The sequence below is a fragment of the Mytilus trossulus genome, chromosome 2, assembly GCF_036588685.1.
Source record: "Mytilus trossulus isolate FHL-02 chromosome 2, PNRI_Mtr1.1.1.hap1, whole genome shotgun sequence".
Taxonomy (NCBI): domain Eukaryota; kingdom Metazoa; phylum Mollusca; class Bivalvia; order Mytilida; family Mytilidae; genus Mytilus; species Mytilus trossulus.
Genome location: NC_086374.1, coordinates 13,586,165 through 13,608,513, shown reverse-complemented (window position 1 = coordinate 13,608,513; position 22,349 = coordinate 13,586,165). Strand labels below are relative to the sequence as shown.

The 22,349-nt window shown below is 31.5% G+C and overlaps 2 protein-coding genes across 3 annotated transcripts in view; one reads left to right on the top strand and one right to left on the bottom strand.

Moving 5' to 3' along the window:
* The first annotated feature begins 4,186 nt into the window (after window positions 1-4,186).
* On the top strand, window positions 4,187-16,023 carry LOC134706539 (ciliogenesis-associated TTC17-interacting protein-like). 2 transcript variants are annotated; one of them, XM_063565564.1, is made up of 10 exons: window positions 4,187-4,371; window positions 6,281-6,393; window positions 7,298-7,542; window positions 8,162-8,248; window positions 8,639-8,699; window positions 10,810-10,913; window positions 11,451-11,575; window positions 12,460-12,536; window positions 13,708-13,796; window positions 14,532-16,023. In XM_063565564.1, the coding sequence occupies exons 1-10, from the start codon at window positions 4,346-4,348 to the stop codon at window positions 14,781-14,783; spliced, it is 1,179 nt and encodes a 392-aa protein (XP_063421634.1). In that variant the 5' UTR covers window positions 4,187-4,345; the 3' UTR covers window positions 14,784-16,023. The 2 variants fall into 2 exon arrangements, with proteins under 2 accessions (XP_063421634.1, XP_063421633.1); XM_063565563.1 differs by lacking the exon at window positions 4,187-4,371 and adding an exon at window positions 6,009-6,082.
* Window positions 16,024-20,093: 4,070 nt separating this feature from the next.
* The window catches only part of LOC134705614 (PMS1 protein homolog 1-like), a 29,794-nt gene continuing 27,538 nt past the window's right edge, over window positions 20,094-22,349 (bottom strand). The window contains exons 15-16 of the mRNA XM_063564335.1: window positions 20,920-21,074; window positions 20,094-20,293 (exon numbers count right to left, since the gene is read on the bottom strand). Coding sequence (XP_063420405.1) covers window positions 20,108-20,293; window positions 20,920-21,074 — 341 coding nt within the window. The 3' untranslated portion in view covers window positions 20,094-20,107. The remainder of the gene's footprint in view (window positions 20,294-20,919; window positions 21,075-22,349) is intronic.

Below are 22,349 nucleotides of genomic sequence, written 5' to 3'. Positions count from 1 at the left end.
GTTGAATATATTTGAAACCTTCATATTACACACCATTAAAACAAAATTAATGAAGAAGTTGAGCAGACAATACAACTCATTGTGTGCACCCTTGTATGAAAATAGATTCAAATAATTATAAATAAAAGTTCCTGTGTCCACAGGCAAAAGAATGCAACTGTTGAATGGCATAAAGAATGATGTCCACATTTTCAACTGTATGTAGTTATCTGACGATATGTTTACAAATTCTTCATTTCTTATTTTCAAGCTGATAAAATGCCATCATGGCTAGTCTCAAAGTTATTGATAGAACTGTCTACAACTGAGGTCTTAACTAAATTTTCTTTTTTCATTATCCATGTATTTATTTAAAAAAAGAAAAACTGCAAGTCTTATAAGTTGTAATACATGGAAATATTCTATTCATGTGAACTTTACTGTTATTTCAAAAACACCTCTGGTTGCATGACAAGTTATCTAATAAAGCAAATAGTTGTGATAAAGATATACACAGATTTTTTTTTAGCAAATATGGACGCAATTAAAAAATACCTTTCATCATTGTGGTCATAGTTCATTATGTACATTTTTTGGTTCTACTTTATAAAAGGCCTTTTGTTTTGCTGGTTTGGACATTTGATCTTGTGACTCATAAACCAGATGAATGTTCTTCAAAGGATTTGTGTTGTATATTTGGAACTCAGTTATGAAAGATTTTTTTTTATTTCAGAAAACAAGTACAATACTTAGTAATACATTTCGATACATTTTTTTTAACAATACTTGGAACAATATTTTTACAGATTTGATGCCAGCATCACTTTAATAAGCAAAGATAGTTCATAGTGAAATAGTTAATTAAAAGTTAAGTGTATCTGTATCCCCTCCTTCTTCTGTTGTCTCTTCTTCCAATTCACACTGTTTATATTCTTCAATTAGTTCATCCAAACTCTCTATAAATATAACACAAATTATTAACAGTCTGAGAGCTATGCTAATTAAACTATGTAGGTATATATAAACAGAAGATGTGGTATTATTTCCAATGAGACAATTATCCACAAGAGACCAAATCACACTATAGGTCACTACACAGCCTTCATTGAGCAAGCCCTGTACTCACTGGTTCATTGCTGAAACATCAAGGTGACTTTCTAACAATTTATTGTCCTGACTTCATCAATTTTTTTTGGATGTGTACTGATTAATAATCAAGTCTTAGATGCATGATTTATTTTATAAGTTGTCAGTTTCTTTTTTTTGTTGGGATTTACAAGCACCTGGCTCAGGGGAGGATCCAGTCATTTTAAAAAAAGGGGGGTTGGGGGTGAGGTTCCAACCATAGGTCCCTATTCAAATGCATTGATCATCCAAAAAAAGGGGGGGTTTCAAAACCCTGGATTCGCCACAGCTGGCTAGTACACTTGTATTTGTAGTATTTGTACCCAGGTTAGGGGAGGGTTGGGATCCAGCTAACATGTTTAATCCTGCCACATTCTGTATGTATGTGCCTGTCCCAAAGTCAGAAGCCTGTGATTCAGTAGTTTATGTGTTACATATTTGTTTTTTGTTCATTTCTTGTACATAAATATATAAGGCCTTTAATTTTTTTGGTTTGAATTGTTGAACATTGTCATTTCTGGGCCTTTAATAGCTGACTATAGATGCAGTATTGGCTTTGCTCATTGTTGTAGGTCATACAGTATAGTTTTTAATTTCATTTGGTTTCTTGTGGAGAGTTGTCTCATTGGCAATCATACCATAAAAGAAATAAAAATACACTGTCCATGAAATTTAATCGGAGATACCTGTAATCTAAAATTCCTATTAGAAGTAAAGATATTAAGAATTCTTCAACTTACTTTTACATTCTGAAAATACTTTTGTTACATCTTCTTTAAAGAAAATATGACTATTTGTTTGTTGTTTATATGTACTCTGAAAAGAAAACAGATAACAGATTATATTGCTGTAATGTCAAATAATGTAATAGAATGACTTTGCAATTAGTTAAAATAAATAATTTATAAGTTTTGTTATGAACTTGTAGTATCTCACAGATAGCTTTAATCAAAATGAAAAAGCTTACACAAATGATTCATATGCTTTAATAAAATACAAATATTTGTGTTTTTTTTCTTCCCCAGACATATCCATTTTTTATTATATCTTTCATCTAAACCTATTAGCCAACCTGTCCCTTTCTACACATCATCGTCATGTAACTCTCTCATGGGAATACTAATCTTACCATTTTAGTGACTTGTAACCTTTACTGCCAGATATTTTCTAATTGCTTGGCTTAGTTTGTAGTGAATACTCTTTTGTGTCATGTTTATCTGTATATTCTACATGTATTGCTAGTACAGAAACTACACATCTGTCTTACTACACACAAATTCATACACTTTAAATTTCCAATGTAGAAATGTGCCATGTATCTGCTTAAAATACATGAAGTATGCTTTCTCTCTTGATTTAGACCTTACTTGTCCTTTCTTCATCTGTTTAAGTTCTTGTTCCAGAATTCTTTTCTCATTTATCTAACAAAGAAACATGATATATAAAATTATAATACATGTAGTATATTTCTTGTTCCCCCTCATGCCAACCTTTCTATCTACTAATAGCCCAGTCAATCTAGCATAAAGTTGACCCTAACCCGAAAGTAATTGCAACAGTAGATTTTTAAGTTTTAATCTTTAGCATTGCACCCCAAATATACACTGAGAAAAGTCCCATAAAATCTAACTTGAGGAAGACTAAAAAAATCACTATTTAAAATTCCTATGGAGATTTGCATTGAAAAGGGAGATAACTCTTGCAAAAAAGGCAGAATTATCAATAAAAATTGATACAAAATTATAACTTTACTGCTTCTATTCATCAGAATGTATTTATTCTTGATTTTTTTTATCAGTCTTTACTTTAATAACAAACAACTCTAAAGGTGTTTTCATATATTTAATCAATTTACATGTATAATCTAGATTTCGTAATTCATTAGTTGACCATTTATTGAATTTTTCAACATACATGTCAAGGTAAAGAATCTCAAATTTAATAAAAATAATTATAGCATGTATTCTTCTTTTTGTGGTTTAAAATTTCTTTAGATAAGTAAGTTGCTGAAAAATATAATATACAGATATAAACAATACCAAATTTTCACATTATTTTTTCAAAATGGTTACAAAGCCTCAAATTTGCAATTTCTGTTAAGAAAAATGCATGAAAAAAATAAAACTACCCAGAACACTTTGGTTTTGAACATTTCGTGAGCAGAAGATTATATTGTTTAGTCAATTACAAACTTATAACCCCATCAAAGTATTGTACATCACATAAATTTCAAGAAAAACAACCAAAAACTGACACAAAAAGACTTATTTTTGCAAGAGTTATCTCCCCTTCCAATGTTAATTTCCATAGAAATGCTGATTTTGAGTTTTTCTCTAGTTAGATTTTATGGGACTTTATTCTGTGTATATAAAGTGCATAATCATGATAATGCTATAGATTATAACTAAAAAAAATTCTGTTGCAATTAGTTTGAGGTTAAATCTTAGTTTGACTGGACAACTACATAGTATAATGAGCTATTTTATGGTGCTATACAGTAAGCATGATAAGGATTTTAATTTTTGTCATTTGAAGAATTTTTTATTAGGTATTTTCTGCGATGTATGCATTATCAGGGTTGATCATGCCCCTTATTGTTTAAATTTTTTAGCTATATCTTATAAAATTTTGGAGGGTCATAATGGGGGTAATTTCACGACCAAAAAAAGTAAAAAAAATGCCATTTTGGATATATATTGAGACATATCACTGGAAAAATTTAACCAATTTGATTCTGTAATAAACTTTCAGATATTCAGAACTGATTCTGCAACTTGGTAATACATTTATTATTCTATACAGAGTGCTAAATTAAAATCATGTTTGTACACAATATCTCATGGTAGTGCTCCTTAGACAAGAGTAAAATACAGAGTACACATAGGGGGAAATATTGAAATTTTAATGTAACAAATGTTAACGACTCATCCAGAAATAACAGTACATGCCATTATAGATTACATCATTATATGTTATACTTTAAAAATCATGGTATACCTGTTTCTCTAATTCTCCCCTTTTGTGGCTTATTGACATTTTGTGTCCAGAGCTGACTAACTCCGTCATAGATTTTGTATTTTAATTTTTTTAAACCGGAAGTGGTGTTAGTGTCGGTATTGCCATAGTGATTACAAATTGAATGTGACAGATTCATCTCAAAATCATTAATTTTGCATAGTTTTTCCTTTCATAGAACGTATTATATTGTCGTTTAGCTGACACTTCACCATTAGAATTCAAAATGAGCGCTGTGACAACAGCAACAAGGTAGGAATATGATTTTTTTTCAACACCTTATACAGATTATTCAATATCTGATGGCATGATGAACAACTAATGACTATTGGCTAGTATACAGTATCTGTATCTTCATATATTCTGCCAATATAGGATCACCATCAGTACAACACAATAAATCCAATATAAATCCAATCACCAATAGAATTATAAATTATATACAGTCTGACATACTTGTAGTTCTAGTTGTAGGGTGTGCAGACGTAAACACCTTACCAATACCACTATTCCAGACTGACCCAGCTGCCATTTTTGTCGTGTACAACAATCACTATCCATTGTGGCGTCAGATATTTTGTTTTATGACTTCAGAATTTTATGTGTGATATCCAGTAATGGCAGTCAAATAGCAATAAGGTGTATTCTAACATGACATTCAGTACATGTACATAGTCTTTACTTGTGGTAAAATATGAGTTTATTGCCTGAGCTGTTTCAATCGTACTCCCACTTCATCTGCTTTATGAATGAGCTTCCATATAAATATCATAGAACCATGACAATAAAATATAAGCAATTTACAGGAAAATACATGCTTGTGGGCAGATAGGATCTTTATTGGGACTCCGGGATCAGGTGTTTTTAAGCTCAGGATTTCGGGATTGACCCTTTCAGGATCCGGGAATTTTTTTTTCGAATTAGGGACCTCCGGATTTCGTATTTTTAAGACCAGGATTTCGGGATCAAGACCCCTCCTAACCCCCCTCATGCTTGTCACAAACAGAAAATATGTCGAGGATAAATAGAGACTATCACATTACGTGGGATTCATACATGTAACTATAGGCGTTAGTGCCTCTATATGTAAGGTTATGGTTACTATGTCTTAACGTCATTGTATTCCAGCATTGAATCATCCATTTTGTATGACATTTTTTTCTCAATTCATACAACACCATGCAAACTACAATTATACGATCACGAGAAATCATCACAAAAAGGCAATGTAAACAAATCATGCTGAAATGTGTTATAAGCCATATCTTTTCTATACATACATTGTATAAGACATTTATCCAAAACTATCTAAATACATATGAAATAGCTATAGGTTATTATAAATAGTTTAAGAATGTCACTAATTCAGTTTGCTCCTTTTTTTTTTTACGGCAATCTAATATTTATAGGAATGGCAAATATTTGCCTACACCTAGAGGGCTTCAATCCAAAAGAATTGCTGTATTTGCCCTATTAGAATCGAAATAATTCATGGGGTCTTGAATATATCCTGATTTTACCACAGGTTGTCCCTTTATGCTGATATTTTACCCTTTGCTATTGCTCAGGGTAAAATATTTGGCATAAAAGGCCAACATGTGGTAAAATCACGAAATGTATACAAATACCCATGAATTATTTCTTAATTATAATTTTATTGGGGTAACAGGAATCTAGCACAGGAATTACCGAATAACACTGTTTTTATCTGAATAAAACTTGAAATTTTAATATTAGCACATACATGACATATTGGTGACTTTTTAAACATTGATTGTTGAATAATATATTATTAATTAATATTATATCATATGTGTATTTTATAACTTTAAAATGAGTTACAAAAAGCAGGTAAGTTCACAAAAATCATTTTTAATTTAGTGTGTACATCCAACATGGCGACCATTGTGATTGCCTTGGTCACCATGTTGGATGTATACACTATATTTAAAATGATCTTTACGTGAGTGAAAAATTTATTCAGAGGCTCAGATTGAAGTTGAGAGTTATAAAGAAAAAATTACAGATTGAATATTTGACAAAATGTTACTTTCAATGACTAAAAACTTCAAATTTGTAATTATAATTAATTTACATGTAGTACAATTACATCTAGGGAAGTTAATGAACACAAACCTTTACTTATTGATTACTTTTGTAGTATGAGTTCATCTGAGGTACCCAGCAATGTTGGACCTGGTGGAAACCAACCAGAAATCCCAGAAGAACTACCAGTCGCAAGCGAAGAAGGTGTTAGATTTCTTGAAAGTATTAGTGAGTATTTATATTACAATTGTAACAACCAAAGAGAGATTGTCCTGATTTGTTATTCATAACAATAGATATATATGCATACAGCAATCCAAAAACACATACAGTACTGTAAAATCAAATAATGTGTGGTCATCATGTGGTATTGGCAGTAGTCAGATATTGATAAACCATTATAAAGGACACTTATATATGTCCTAAGTTACAAAAGAATACTTTTGTTCAGTGGAAGAAACTACTCCAATAAAACATTTTGATTCCAGCTGACTGTCTCATGATAAAGTTGCAATAGGTAACAAATTCAGTAGTACATGTAGAAATGTATTTAAAATTCCAACAAACATATTTCAGCATGTGACATAGTGTAAATAATAAACATGGATTATGCTTAAAATATTTTTTTCATTTTCATACTACAACTACCATTGACTACAATGTAGCATTAAAAAAAATAATACAACATCCGATGTATCAATTAAGTGAATCATCAGAAAACTACGCTTAGACACCAGCTGATGTTTGTTATTTTAGCATGTTTAGAAAGCCAACAGATAAAACAATATTTTTGAAACATAAACTATTTTACACCCATTACTAACATTATTTGTGGAACTTAGCATTTTTTATGTTAACTTTAAAATATTGTTCTTCATTAAAAGGATAATAGGAATTACTAAGAATAATCGACAGTGCAACACACTATATACAAAGATTGGGTATTCAAATTATTTGAACATCACATAAAACATGTAAAAAGGAAATTCTTACTGAATCTACTTTATATTTTTAACAGCATTTCAATGTCTTTTATGCTTGAGTATTTTCTGGGATAGCCTTGAAGACATTATATATAAATTCCATTAAATAAACATGTAAATTAAAGATGATAACATTCTTTCTTATATAGTTCCAGAGGAAGATTATAAATACCTGATGTTTGATGACAATCTAGCCACTACATCAGATACTGGTAAAGAACTGGGAGAGTTTACAGTATCAGTAGAACCTACTCGATACAAATCACAAGACTGTTTCCTCATCCACGCCAATAGTCATGGTGCTATTGATGGTGTACCATGTGGTACATCTATCACAGCTTATGTTGGTCAGTATCTAGAAACAATCGAACAACAACATCATGAATATGTAAAGGTAAGATTTCAAGGTGTAATATAAGTATATATGGTAGACTCAGATCAACATCCAGACTGTAATCCAACATCTGCAGCGGTGGATCCATCTGTTTTATAAAGGGGGGTTCCCAACCCAGGACAAGGGGGTTCCAACTAAATGTCTCCATTCAAATGCATTGATCGTCCAAAAAAAGAGGGGTTCAAACCCCGGAATCCCCCCCCCCCCCCCCCCCCCCCCCCCCCCACATCTGTTTCTCATATCAAAGTGTGTTCTTACATTACAGTTTATAGTCCTATTTCAATTTTCTATCCTTAGTTCCATTCCTTTTAATGTTGTAAATTAACAGAGCAAAGTCTTATAAGAATCTCCTCCAATCAGCACTAAATAGTAATTTATTGCTATCCAACATAACCGTCGTTTGTTTCGTTCATTTTCTCTCAATTGTCTTCATACTTAACCTTTCTAAAAAGAGTTCGGTACAAACAATTAAAAGATGGTTGATTTTTAAAAAAGAAAAACATGAAATATAAATTTCAAAAGTTATCATGATCAAATCAAACCAAATCAAAAATTATTTTACAAATTACCACATGTTCTCATTTAATTTAAGATAGCCTGACATTTTTGTATATTTCAGCTTGAAAACTGTCCACTTGATAGAAAAACATTCATTGTGCAACAAGATGAGGGTTATGTTGTAAACAGAGTTATAACACAAGGGGAGGTAAGTCACTATACTATGACAATATAGAGAACTGGGAAAGTCACTAAAAGTTTTTTGGAAGGTGTACATGTATGTAAAGATTCTGTTAATTAGATTACAATTATTTGATTGCCTATCATAATCTGATTGTTTCAGTTGTACTTTGTATATATATATAGTATAACAAATGTGTGCGTCTCTTAATAGACAGATTTGATATTTTTTAAACAAAATAAATAACACAAAAATAAGTAAATTACAAGATAAGGACAACAAAAGTTACGATTTCACTTGTTTATTAGCCTTGTACAAATACAGCTTGATATTTTTAGAGAATAATAATGTTGTTTATGCATGTATTTTTTAAAAGGGTCATTAATGTGTGAAACTAATTATAATATATTTATTTAGGATGTGCAACGATCATCAAAGACTTTAGAATTGGAACAAATGAAAGGATTTATCTCTGAAGGTAAGTGTTGTACATCAAAAATTTATTTCAATAGACACTTGACATTGCCATATTGATAAATAAGGACTTGAAATTAAAAATAGCTATGAGTTTTAATGTTGATAACATTTCAAATGAAATTGTATCGTACCAGCAAAATATCACTTTAAAATTTCAATATACAATTTCAAATTACAAACCCTGAGTATTGCAACAAGGATGTTACAGTCTTTGACCCTTTTTTACCATTCAGTGATTCAAATTTGTTAACAAAGCAATAGCAGTGATATCTTCAATTAAACCTGAAGATTACTATGTAAAATAAAATAGTAAGTAAATTCTGGCATACTGCTATATGCTACGTCAATCTTTAAAGACCCAAATGTTGCTAAACACCTATCCGACCTCCATGATAAATATGTTGTTGTCCCCGCAGACAAAGCCCCAAATAACATCGTTTTTGTCTGTAAAAGTCATTACATTAATTGCTTGATAAACGAATAATGTATAGACAATTAACTTGGAAACTAAACATATACCCTCACAACACTTACCGAAGAGGAAATCCTGGATAATCATAGGTCTGTTCTTTGTTCCTTTGGTATTTCAACCAAAGATGAAGAACTGGATCTTCCATCACTGTATTGGATACCTAAACTACATAAGTGTCCTTACAAACAGCGGTATATTGCTAGGTCTTCCAAGTGCTCCACAAAACCTCTTTCTAAATTATTAACATCCATTTTATCAGCAATCAAAGACGGACTTCAAAGTTATTGTGAAACTGCCTATTCTAGAGGTGGCGTGAATCAGATGTGGATACTTAAAAATTCCAAAGATCTTTTAGAGTACATACAATCTAACTCTTTCATCTTGTAACAGTATTAAAACATTTGACTTCTCTACTCTTTACACAAGTATTCCACATTCCAAACTTAATGACAAATTAAAAGAGTTGGTATTACTTTGCTTCATAAAAAAGAATGGCCAACGTAGATACAAGTATCTTGTCTTAGGGAGGGATAAATCCTACTTGTAAAGAATCACTCTGATTCAAACAAAAATTCTCTGAAACCGATATTATCAAGATGTTTGATTTCTTGATTGACAACATATTTGTTACCTTTCGGAGGACGTGTTTTTTAACAGATTGTCGGCATCCCAATGGGAACAAACTGTGCCCCTCTACTTGCTGACTTGTTTCTTTATTATTATGAGGCTGACTTCATGCAGGAACTTCTTAGGAAGAAAGATAAGAAGTTAGCAATATCCTTTAACTCTACTTTCCGCTATATAGATGACGTTCTTTCACTAAACAATTCAAAATTTGGTGACTTTGTGGAACGCATCTATCCCATTGAATTGGAGATAAAGGATACTACAGATACAGTTAAGTCAGCTTCATATCTTGACTTACATCTAGAAATTGACAATGAGGGTCGGTTGAAGACAAAACTTTACGACAAAAGAGATGATTTCAGCTTTCCAATTGTGAACTTTCCATTTCTAAGTAGCAACATTCCAGCAGCACCTGCATACGGGGTATATATCTCTCAATTGATACGATATTCCCGTGCTTGCATTTCCTATCATGATTTTCTTGATAGAGGGTTACTGCTCACAAGGAAGCTATTAAATCAAGAGTTCCAAATGGTGAAGTTGAAATCATCCCTTCGTAAATTTTACGGACGCCATCGCGAGTTGGTTGACCGTTATGGAATAACTGTTTCACAGATGATATCGGATATGTTCCTTACGTCGTTACTACAATCCCCTTCCCTTTCATGAATTTGACCTACCGAATTAGACTATTTACCGGATTTGTAATCACATAAGCAACACGACGGGTGCCGCATGTGGAGCAGGATCTGCTTACCCTTCCGGAGCACCTGAGATCACCCCTAGTTTTTGGTGGGGTTCGTGTTGTTTATTCTTTAGTTTTCTATGTTGTGTCATGTGTACTATTGTTTTTCTGTTTGTCTTTTTCATTTTTAGCCATGGCGTTGTCAGTTTGTTTTAGATTTATGAGTTTGACTGTCCCTTTGGTATCTTTCGTCCCTCTTCTATAGCTATAATACCATAAACATAAATAAAAAAACATGTCCAATAATTATTTGTCATTTTTTTACAGGATCAAATCTACTGTTGCACAGACTGTTAATAGAGAAAGGAGTATCAGAAAATTTACAATTACTGTCATTTGATTCTGAAACTAATCTTTGTGCTGCTTCTTATGTAAGTTTATATTTAATACTGGGTAAAAAAATTGTTTACAATATCTTGACTTTCACACATTAATTCTATGATATGACATTTTAATTAAAGTAAATAAAGAGACGAAGATGTACATCAATGAGAAACAAGAAACTAAATGTCAGATATCAAAGGACGGCTCCTGGATAATGAAAAAAATTCATGCAAGCCATAGATTTTTTGGATTTTTTTACAAGGCATGGACTGCTATATTCAAAGTTTATAAAGTTGAATTTTTTTTTTTGGCTTGCATCAATATTTTATTAAATAACATCTAATCTTTAGTATTCTCACCCAAGTATACATTGCAATTTTTAATTTACATTTCTATCTTGGCTATTTTTTTACAGTCAAATCCATATTGAGTGGATATAACTAAGGAGTGAGCTGCTATATTTACTTGCTCACAAAAATCCATTAAAGTGTGATAAATGCAGTAGAATCAAAAATAAATTAATACCTACACAACCTTGAAAGTTCTTACTCTTAATGATTATATTTGTTTTTTGTTTATCTCAGAAACCATTAGAGGACAGAACACAGACAGTTGATGGTACAGAGATCAGGGTATATGGTGTAGAGAGAACAATCAACTCTTTTGTAGATCTTCCTACCACATGGCAGTCATATTTTGTACAAGATGGGTAAGTCAAATTCTCAATATATGTTTATAAAACACAAAATGACAGATGTATATATTGGAGGCTTTTACAGTTTTCCACCCACACAATTCCACAAGTATCATAACCTAGATTTATTTGTGCAACACATTTATTCTCAATCTGCAGTAAACAGAACTTGCAAAAGCTGTGATACTCTCAAATAGAACAAGTACAAATCACTAATCCAACATTACACAATAACATAATCAGCTCATTGTTTGTGCTGTTTGATGTAATCACAGTATGGACAATGGGCTTTGCTCAGTGATTGCCCAAAATGTTTTTCGACTAGTCAGTAGTACCAAACAATATGAGTTTTTTTTTATCAAAAGGAGGGGAGTTCAGAATGGTTTCTGTTGATTTGTTCAGACTACATATATTAGGATCAATGCTTTTGCAGGTTTATTTAATTTCCAAAAACTTGGCATGTCATTTCTAAATTGATGAATTATTGCAGTTTTGACAGAGATTAAAAAAAAGTTATGAGAATTTATCCTGATTTATTCACAAAAACATTAGAATTCTTGTGATGTTTAATCACTTATGATATCTCAAAAGTCTTAAATTCATGGCATTAAACAATATTAAATATGTGGTTTGAATATTTTTATGGGTAAAATATTCATAGTTTGGCATGGTTTTGCCACACAAACCTAAAGAAAACTTGTTCTTTGTCATGTTTGTTGAGCATTGGACTTTAGTTGTTTACCCTATACCCACAAAAATTGGAAACCATCATCTAAAGAATAACAATAATGAATCCTCAGTATTCATCTATACTTGTCAATTCCTTTTAATTTGACAACAAACATGAGTGAAATTAATGATTATATAGTTTAAACATCTTATTGTTGTATTTTACACAGGCATTTGTCCAGTAGAGTACAAGTTGGATCACCAGTCACCATGAAATTAGTCAAAGTACCACAACTCATAGAAAGAGGTAAAATCCTGTAATTTAATTTGTTTGGTGTTTAAGGTAACCTAGAAATTGTTTGGCAAATTTAAAAATGTATTGTGTCATTATTTAATAGCTAATTATTTTGTGTTTTAAGAGGTTTAGTAATAGGACTTGGGTCTTAAATAATAATGATTTGACTTTGTTATTGTCAGCCTTAAACACAAATTATTCCTACAAACATTGAAACAAATAGCTGGCTTAGATGATGCAGAAAAAACAAAAAAAAATCTGTCCTCAATGTCACTTTGTGACACAATTTCAGTTTTGCAGCTGTCGAGGATTGTGGGAACGTTATGTGTTCGTATGTGTACCGTCACCACTGACGATGTGAAGTTGTGATTCTATGTACTGTGAGAGTACTTTAATTCGTGGGTATCAATTTTCGTGGTTAGAGCAATATTTACATGTTCGTGGGTTTTTAAATTCGTGGATTTTAGTTTTCTAAAAAAAAAATAAAAAATTAAAGCCTTTAGAAACGAAAGTTACAAATAGTCTGAATTTCAAAGTAAACATTGACTCGTGTAAGTCGTATTGACAACACTTATTGACCCAAGATAAAGTGATCAACAGATTAAGGCCCATTAAAGGTGTTAATTAGGCCATAAACATGTCACCTAAGGAAATCGGTATTATAAACAAATGCTATAAATGTATCTTGGATTGGTATAATCCTGCATGAAGTTGTAGTGCTGTGACTGCTATTAAAGAATTCTCAGATTCGAGGTTATTCAATATATTCTCTAGATCAGTCAATTCAAACCTTCATTGGGATCTTTCCGTGTCTTGATTTGGACAATGGTTGTCTTATTTCGTTGGACACTTAAATTCGTGGATAAAGTCATCCACGAAAAACCACGAAAATTGGTACCCCACGAATAAAAGTACTTTCACTGTATATTGTATTTATGATTCTATGCTTGTTTGAATGAATGTTGAACCACACGATTGTATTTATTGTTAGTCAAACCCTAATCGAACACAATGCGAAGTACTAACACACTCAAAACCCAACATTGGTGCTGTGGCCCAACAGCAGCATACATGTTATATGAACATATCCAGGTGATGGATAGACTGTGTAACCAGAAATTATTGTTTGTTCTATCAAATATGATAAAGTATGTTTAACAACAATTCATGTTTATCTTTATAGATGAAGAACCACCGAAGCCAGTATTTGAGAAGAAACCATTGAATTGGGAAGAGGACATGCAGTTATATTCTAGATTCCTTGATAGAAAGGTATATAGTTGAAGATATATACTCTTTATAACAGGTCTGATTCGAGGTTGTCTCAATCTGCCAATTAGATAAATATTTTTTTGTAACTCTCATTGAGAATTTTGATTATAACCTTTCTAAATGATGATTTCTATCAAATTATATGGACATTGCTGCTTTCTGTTCTTTGGTCCTGTTGTTGTCTCCTTGGCACATTTAATATTTCAATTCTCAATTTTATTATTTTGTATGGTAGCAGAGTTGATATCAATAGATTTGGTACTTCAATGTATAACATTTTGGACATGTGACATGCTTGTAACTTTAGAAGTAAAATGTACTACAAATACTTTTATAAATATTGATTTGTACAGTTAAATGCAACAGATTAACAACTGGTCTTAGTCTTCCTACATTCACAGTACATGTTTAAAAGCATTTGCACATCGAAAGTATTGTTTTAGTTTTTTTATATGTTTGTTGGCTACAATTGTTTTGCCTCTTAGTGTATTTGAGCTTACATTTGGTTAGCTGCGGAACCTTAGCTCATAGGTCCTTATGGTTTTTTTTTTACTCTTTGCGGACCATAGATCTATGGTCCACAAATAGTCAAAAAATAACATAAGGACCTATGAGCTAGGGTTCCGCAGCTAACATTTGGTATGAAGCTGTTTGATAAATAATATCAATTTCATAATATGATCTGGTTGATCTTAGTAATCTTTCCTAAATATTTCTTTTCTATCCATTTTCTAGGAGGAACTAAAAGCTGACCATTCTACCTATATCAGATCACATCCAGAACTTAAAAGTATTCTAGCAGACTTTTTACAGTTTCTGTTATTACGGAAACCTGACGATGTTGTACAGTTTTGTGCTGAGTATTTCTCAGCTTTTTCTCATACCATGCCAACATCTACTCCTTATCTGGCTTCCAATGCTCCAACACCTTTCCCAGCCAGCAGGACCAACACAAAAATAGACCAGCTTAGAGCACCTACTCGATAAATACATAATAGTACAAAGTCATTTGATTACTCACTGGTTGTATAAATCTTGTGATAGCATGTTCTGTTATCAAGAATGTTAGGAAAACAACAATTATTTCAGTACAAGAATCTGAAATCTTGGTTATTTATAAATCTGATTCAGTAAAGCAAATCAAACTTGTATGTGGTGGCTGAAATTGATCGACAGACTTTTTTTTACAACAGAATTATAAAATGAGGAACAATTCTAGAAATTGAGATTATCTGTTTTCTTTCAATTTAATCAATAGTATTTTTTAGATAAGATTCATGTCATTTGGAATAATGATGATTGATGGGGTAGTATTTATACTGTTTGGAATATGGGACAGTCATCAGAAGTATATTTTTTTCAGTGCTAAATATATAAATATCAAACTTAGATTTTTCAAATGAAAAAATGAGAAATATTTGTTCAAATCTTCATAAATTATTGTGATGTTATTAATGTTTATACATGTATAAGTAATGCTGACATATTTTATAAATTACTTGAACAAACACATAATATGCCTTGTTACCATGTAAGTGCTAAGGCTTTGACCAAAGATGACATCAATTTAACAAAGAAAGTTTCAGTGAATATATTGTTATCTGTTTTTATTATTGTTATTTTGAATTATATATATATGCATGTATATAATTATATTGTTACAATGTTCCAATCATTGAGTTATATAAAAATAGAAAATTGAGGGTAAATTGAAACTTTTAAAATAATCAATTATAAAAAAAACCTTAATATTCAATAAAGGTAAATTAATATCTCTAAAATGATATTTTTTTCAAGGAACATCTTTCCTATCCCTGTAAATGTAACAATGCATAAAACACCCAAGATACATTTATTTATTTACTTATATCCACTCTTTTGGTGTATTCTGTATTTAGGAATCTATATGTTAAGATATCTCTACTTCAATATAATAAGCCTGTACCAGTATTATTTGAAGAAAGTTATGTTACTTTTTGCCAATTTTAAAAAAGAAAAAAAACATATTGAAAAATTGAATTAGTGCAAGTCTAATTTCAATTAATCTATTATATAATTTACCAACCCGATTCCAAACACTATTATTGTATGATAAACATTTCTGTTGTTTATCATGTATAGAATTTATTTTTAATTCTATACAGTCAGCAGTTCTCAGCATTTTCATGATTGTATATATTCATTTATTTTGATATTGTTGACAATATAATAAAGATATTGTTATAAAGTGTTAGTTGCTTTCCATTTTTTTGGCTGCTATTCATAGTACCTCTTTTATTTTGGGTTAGCTTGTTATATATTTCATGTCTATCTGGCTTTACTTTAGATCTACAACTCCCTTCTAAGGGAAAGATGTTATATATTTCATGTCTATCTGGCTTTACTTTAGATCTACAACTCCCTTCTAAGGGAAAGATGTAACAAGACCTGTCTTGAAATTGAAGTTTTAATAGCAAATGACACAAGTCATTCAGTAATAAAAATATATGATATGTGCCTAACATATAATTATCTATTTGCTTTTTTTTTCAAAAACCTCATGATTTCAAAACAAGTGAAACTTTGAGCTACTGCTCACTGATGATATCCCCGCCCAAATAGTTGAAGGTTACAACAGGACGTTTTTGTGGGATAAATCTGAAACTGCATGACACGGATAAGTGACTTTAATAAACCTTGAAATCAGAAATTCTTATATTTTGTTTCCAGAGAAAAATGTGACGAAATTTTCAACTTGACTATTATGTGTAAAATGATGCGAGTGTTGAGTAAACAGCAAGTTGTTGGGTGATGAATCTGAAAAGGATTTTTTTGCAACATCAAGTTTCAGACATGCTTGCAAGTCTATTTAATTAGTTTGACAAGTTTTCATTAATTCAATGCATTGCATGTTATGACATTAGACTAAATAAAAACATGTATCCTTTTACCCTGAGACAACTTTTAACACACTGTAGTCTCAGTTTTCTTCAGGGTATTGTCATTTCTGAATATTAGAAAGACATCGACAATTTTGGGCTCATCTTCATAGATTTTCCAGAACATCAACCATATCTACAACTGTACAACCAGATGGATGACTATAAAGTTCATCTAGCAATTCGGTTCATTGTTTTATCATAACATCCTGTGCTAAATATTTAAAACATGTTAAGATGGAGAACAGATGCACAATAAATCAAATAGGTTTAGGTTCTTCAGGGTAGGTCGACTAAGATGAGGGCAGTTAGTTTAGACTTAAAAGTTTTGTCTTACACCAGGCCGCCAATTAAACATCATTGTTTTCCTCTGCCAAATTGATCCCAGGTGAACATATCACTAAAATAATAAGAACTTATAACATTCCATTCATACCCTAGATCAGGTTTAAACTCCCGCATGCATAAACATTTAGCTGTTTGACTGTCAAGTTAGGTTTTTCTACATCTTTCACGTTGGCTTAAATGTGACACAGAAATTAACAACTATAGGTCAGCGTACTGCCTTTACAATAAGCAAAGCCCATACCGCATAGTCAGCTATGGCAGGCCATGAAATGACATTCAAACCAGAAAACTTACTAACTCATTCACACAAACTGAAAGAAAAGGAAACATGTAACACATCAACAAACAACAACCACTGAATTACAGGCTCCTGACTTTAGACAGGCACATACATACAGAATGCGACGGGGTAAAACATGTGAGCGGGATCCTTATCCCCTCCCCTAACCTGGGACAGTGTTGTTACAATACAATATCAGAACGAACTATAAAAATCAGTTGAAAAAGGCAAACTCATTAGATGGATACAGGCAGGGGGATTTGTTTTTGATCGGTTATTTATTTTTGTAAACTTAGAGGACAGATTATTCATTTTCTGCACTGTTGAAGCAAGATTTTTCATTTTCATAGCTATATTTATGATATTCGAAAACATACAATTTTTAAATGATGTGTTTATTATAAATAATACATGTATAGTCAAGTGATTATGTACCATTTAATTAGAATAAATCCTCCTCCTCTGCAGAAATGAATCTTTTACATTCCCAAATGCATTCATAATATTAAAGTTTGGTTGTAACTATCCTCTTTAAAAAGTATTGGGAAACATATTTTGCAGAGGGGAGCGAGGCAAAAAAATTTTTTGAAGGGTTTTGGAGCCACTGAAGGCCGAAGAAGCTATAGAACAATTGATGCAATTCATCCATTCTGGGTGTTCCAAAGACCCTTTCATAATCTGAAAATGCAAGTTTTGTTTTAATAATTTTTTGACAATATTTTGGTCTCAAAGCAAAATGTATAAATTCAGTGTAAGCTGACTGAATTTTCTAGGGACATCAAATGACCAATGTGCATGATGAAGCAAAAATGAAATTCACATAGTTAAGTCTGTGGCTGCTGTATTTTTTTTAACTCATGATCAAGTTCATAACAAAATTACTAGATAACACAAAGGAATACAACATTAACAGAATACAGAAGGGCAATCAATGAACAAAAGACAAAAAAATAAGAAACATTGATCCCGAAAAGCCTGAGGGAAAACAGAACTTGCTTGTTGCAAGGCACTCGCTGTGAACGCAATTTGATATGGAGGCAAGCGTTTGGTTTTGAAATTTCCTATATGAGGCATTTGTCTCATGAAATGTAATTACTGCCCTGTTAAAGGTTTCCTGAGACAATATACCTCAAGTTAAATGAAACCCAATTTTCAGACATTTCAAGTATATTTAGATAAACTATACTTTCATTGTTAAAAAGATTGGGAAGTGTTTCCCCGATTTGTTTGGGAAATGAGATGAATTCATGAAGAATCTGGTGCCATCTCATACTTTCGATTAGACCTGCTGAGTTATTCATTTTCGAAACATCGCAAGTCAGGTAATTTATTTTCAAACTGCCACAGAACAAACCATTTATTTTTGTGATTATTAAGGCTGAGTTATTAATTGCCAACCCCCCCCCCCCCAGAAAATCAAATGGTCGTCCCCTTACCAAACTATAAGTGAGGTAATTATTCTTCCTTAAAGGTTATCTTGTATGTCTTTTATTCTTTAATTTTACCGAGAAAAGCTTGCCATCTCTGCAAGCCATTTTCAAAAATACCTAATCACAAAAACTTAACAAATGTAATTTGGTCAAAATAAAAATATGTACCAACATTGGTTCATTAGAATTGAGAGTGTAAAATGAAAATTTCATTTGCAAAAGTATTCTATTAAATCTTTCAATTAGCAGTTATAATATCAAAGGCAATAAGAATTGAGTACAATTACCATTTCTCAAAGAAATTATTGGCAAAACTAATGTAATAACACAATTATCGAAAATATAGTAATAACTCAAACTAAAGGGAGATAACGAAAAAAAAGAAAATTATCATGATTTTACAGTAAATATGATCTTTTTTTTAAAATTGCAAATGGTAAAATCGTTCCATAAAATGATTATTGAACAATAAAAAAAATTCTTATAAAAAATACCATTTGGTCTTTGTAAAATGGATCATTATTGGAGACTGATGGTAATTTAACTGTGTGATTGAACCTCATTTACAGACATTATGTAGACTCTAATGCATTAGCTAGATGATTAGTAAACCCAGAGACATTATAGATTTCTACAAACAGGATTTTACTGTATCCAGACATTATTAATGATCCATGTCAATTAGGTAAAGGTCAGATGCACCCTGCCAGACAGACATAGATCAGAGCATAAATGAAAATTTCTCAATTTGTTTACTGATTACTAAATTTATGTTGGGTTTATTACACTGAGTTGCTCCTTAAATAAACATTATTAATATTGATTCAGGTATATTAGGCAAAGGCCAGATGAAACCTGCCAGAGTGAGACAGACGTGAACACTTCCTAGAACACTTCACAAATATTCAGTATACAAAAACTGCATTATACCCCTGTTCTATTTTTAGCCATGGCAGCCATGTTTTATGACGAAACAGAAAATAAATCACAAAATTTATTCTAGACACCCTAAGGATCATTCAGCTTAAGTTTGGCTGAAATTGGTTTAGTAGTTTCTAAGGAGAAGATGTTTTAAATAGTTTACACCAGACGGATAACGACGGACGCCAAGTGATGGCTAAAGCTCACTGTTCCTTTGGAACGGTGAGCTCAAAATGCTTAGTGCTGTTATCTTTGTTTTTATTGGTGATTTTTTGCAATGGCAATGTTAGAATGTCATCAACTCATGAGTTTGAATATCATGTAGTTCAGAATTATATCTTAAAAGTTGAGTTATGTCATTTCAGCCCACAGGTATGGTCAAATGTTTAATTAAACAACATAGAGATTAAAATTTTATTGTGCCTGAGATTGTGACAGAGGTATATCATCTAGTGAATACACAGCATGATAAAATGGTTTGTTATGCAAACAGTTTTCACATTTGAATGGTAACATAGTCTCTTTCTGAATAAGTATATCAATCATATCTTCTCTGGATTGTTGTCGTGGTAATTGTCTTGCCATTCGAACAGCTTCTCCCTAAAAAATAAATTATTGTTATCAATATGTTTAACTGTGGTTAAATGCGTTATTCATTCCTTGGCAATAGCGTAAATTAATTCGTTTAATTCACACAACTTTTTGCTCAGGAATGGTTGCACAACTCAATAATGTTGTTTTGTTCATTACATTTATAACTGCAAATTCATACCCATCAAATGACCTGTATTTTGAGGGTTCCAATGATTTTTTTATACCTGTCCCAGTCATTAAATAACCCAGGATTTCATCAAATGACCTATTTTCACATATATTCTAGTGCCATGAGACTCTCTATGTCTAAAATACTAAGATTTCCTTTGATGAATGGCATTTTGAAATTATTCCTCACAGAAAGTTTAAAAATTTGCTCTCAATTTACACTGATGCTTTTCTCACATTTTCAATTTTTAGTATTGATACTGAAAGTTTTTGTGTAATTTATATAAACAAGCCTTTATATAAATCAATGCTCTTCAACTTCGCACTTTATTTGACCTTTTAAACTTTTTTGGATTCGAGCGTCACTGATGGGTTTTTTGAAGACGAAACGCGCATCTGGCATATATATACAAAATTTAGTCCTGGTATCTATGATGAGTTTACTTTATAGAATGTCATTCTACCTGTAAGTAGTTAAGCACTTTGAGAGGTCTTGCTTCAGCAACAGTGATTGCTTTTGTTGTAGATATAAGCTGTAATACTTCTTTCAGGTCAGCTAAACCATACACTGGAATGCATCTACACAGTTCTGTTATCTTAGCTGTAAACTCTCCCAACTCTTGAAAAGATAACAACTTTTTATATTTTCAAGAATAAAAATGCACTCAGATATTAAACTTAGGCCAGGATTTTTTAATTTGTTGGTTTACGGATCCGCTGACCCGATTTTGCTGATTTCCAGAATAAAAATAAAATTGACTTTTCATGCTTTTTTATTCCCGCCGACCCTAACAAATGCATTATCCCTGAAAACTAATTAAATTATTTTTTGTTTATGAAATGAAATGCATTAAACACTAACAAAATTGATTACACTTTCTGATGTGAAAAAATAAAACTTCCAGTTTACGTTTCTAAAAACAGGCAAATTAATAACCGACCTTGAAATGTCGTTTGCACAAATAATTTTGCAGAATGAAACCTGTGTTTAAAAACCGATTACACAATAAGTTTGTTTCCCTTATTTGTCATCAGTCCGTAAGATGCATCATCTCATAGAAATAGACTTGTCCAAATGTGGACAGATGGAAGACATCAAGTTAAAGTACTGAATGATAACAAATCATTTGGAATTTTCTTGTTTCATAGATAATAAAAGAAATACCGTCCATTTGGATAAAAAACAGGAATACATGACAACAGATTAACCAGATATTCTCATTTTCCAGTGGACGAGTCTATTACTTTTTTGACATGTGTGTTAAAACTTATTTTTGTAAGAAGTTTTTACATCTTTTTTTCTTCATCAGTTTTCGTGCTTGAAGATCATTATTCACCAAGTTTTCTGGAATAAATTAAGAGCTACCTGAATCTGTTTTTCTTATTTGTGAAATGATGATTTAATTTCGTCTTTGTCCATGGACACACCCCTTGTTTTTACGGGAAATTATTAGACAATGTCATACGATGTTTATGACAGCTGAGCAATAACATTTCATTTAACTTAAATTTAAGAAATGACAAAATAGCATAACAAACATATTGTTAGAAAGGTGAAATATATTTATTTTGCATATTTTTCTGTCTAGAAAGATATTTTTTTTCTTTTTTTTCCCCGACCGACCGACCCAACTTTTTCATGGGGAAAATCTGTAAACAAACAAAATAAAAAACCCTGGCCATACTTTTTTACATGTTGTTTTCATTCTAATCTATTTTCCCCACTACACATTTCTAGACTTTAACGAAAGCGACTTTATAGAAAATATCATCGATTTATCAGAAATAGTATAGTTCCTGTCTAAATTTTCAAGACAGAAAACTTAACATTGAAAATTGCAGATTTATTCAGTCACTTGACCATGACCAAAGGTTTCTTAAAAGTCAGCCTGGC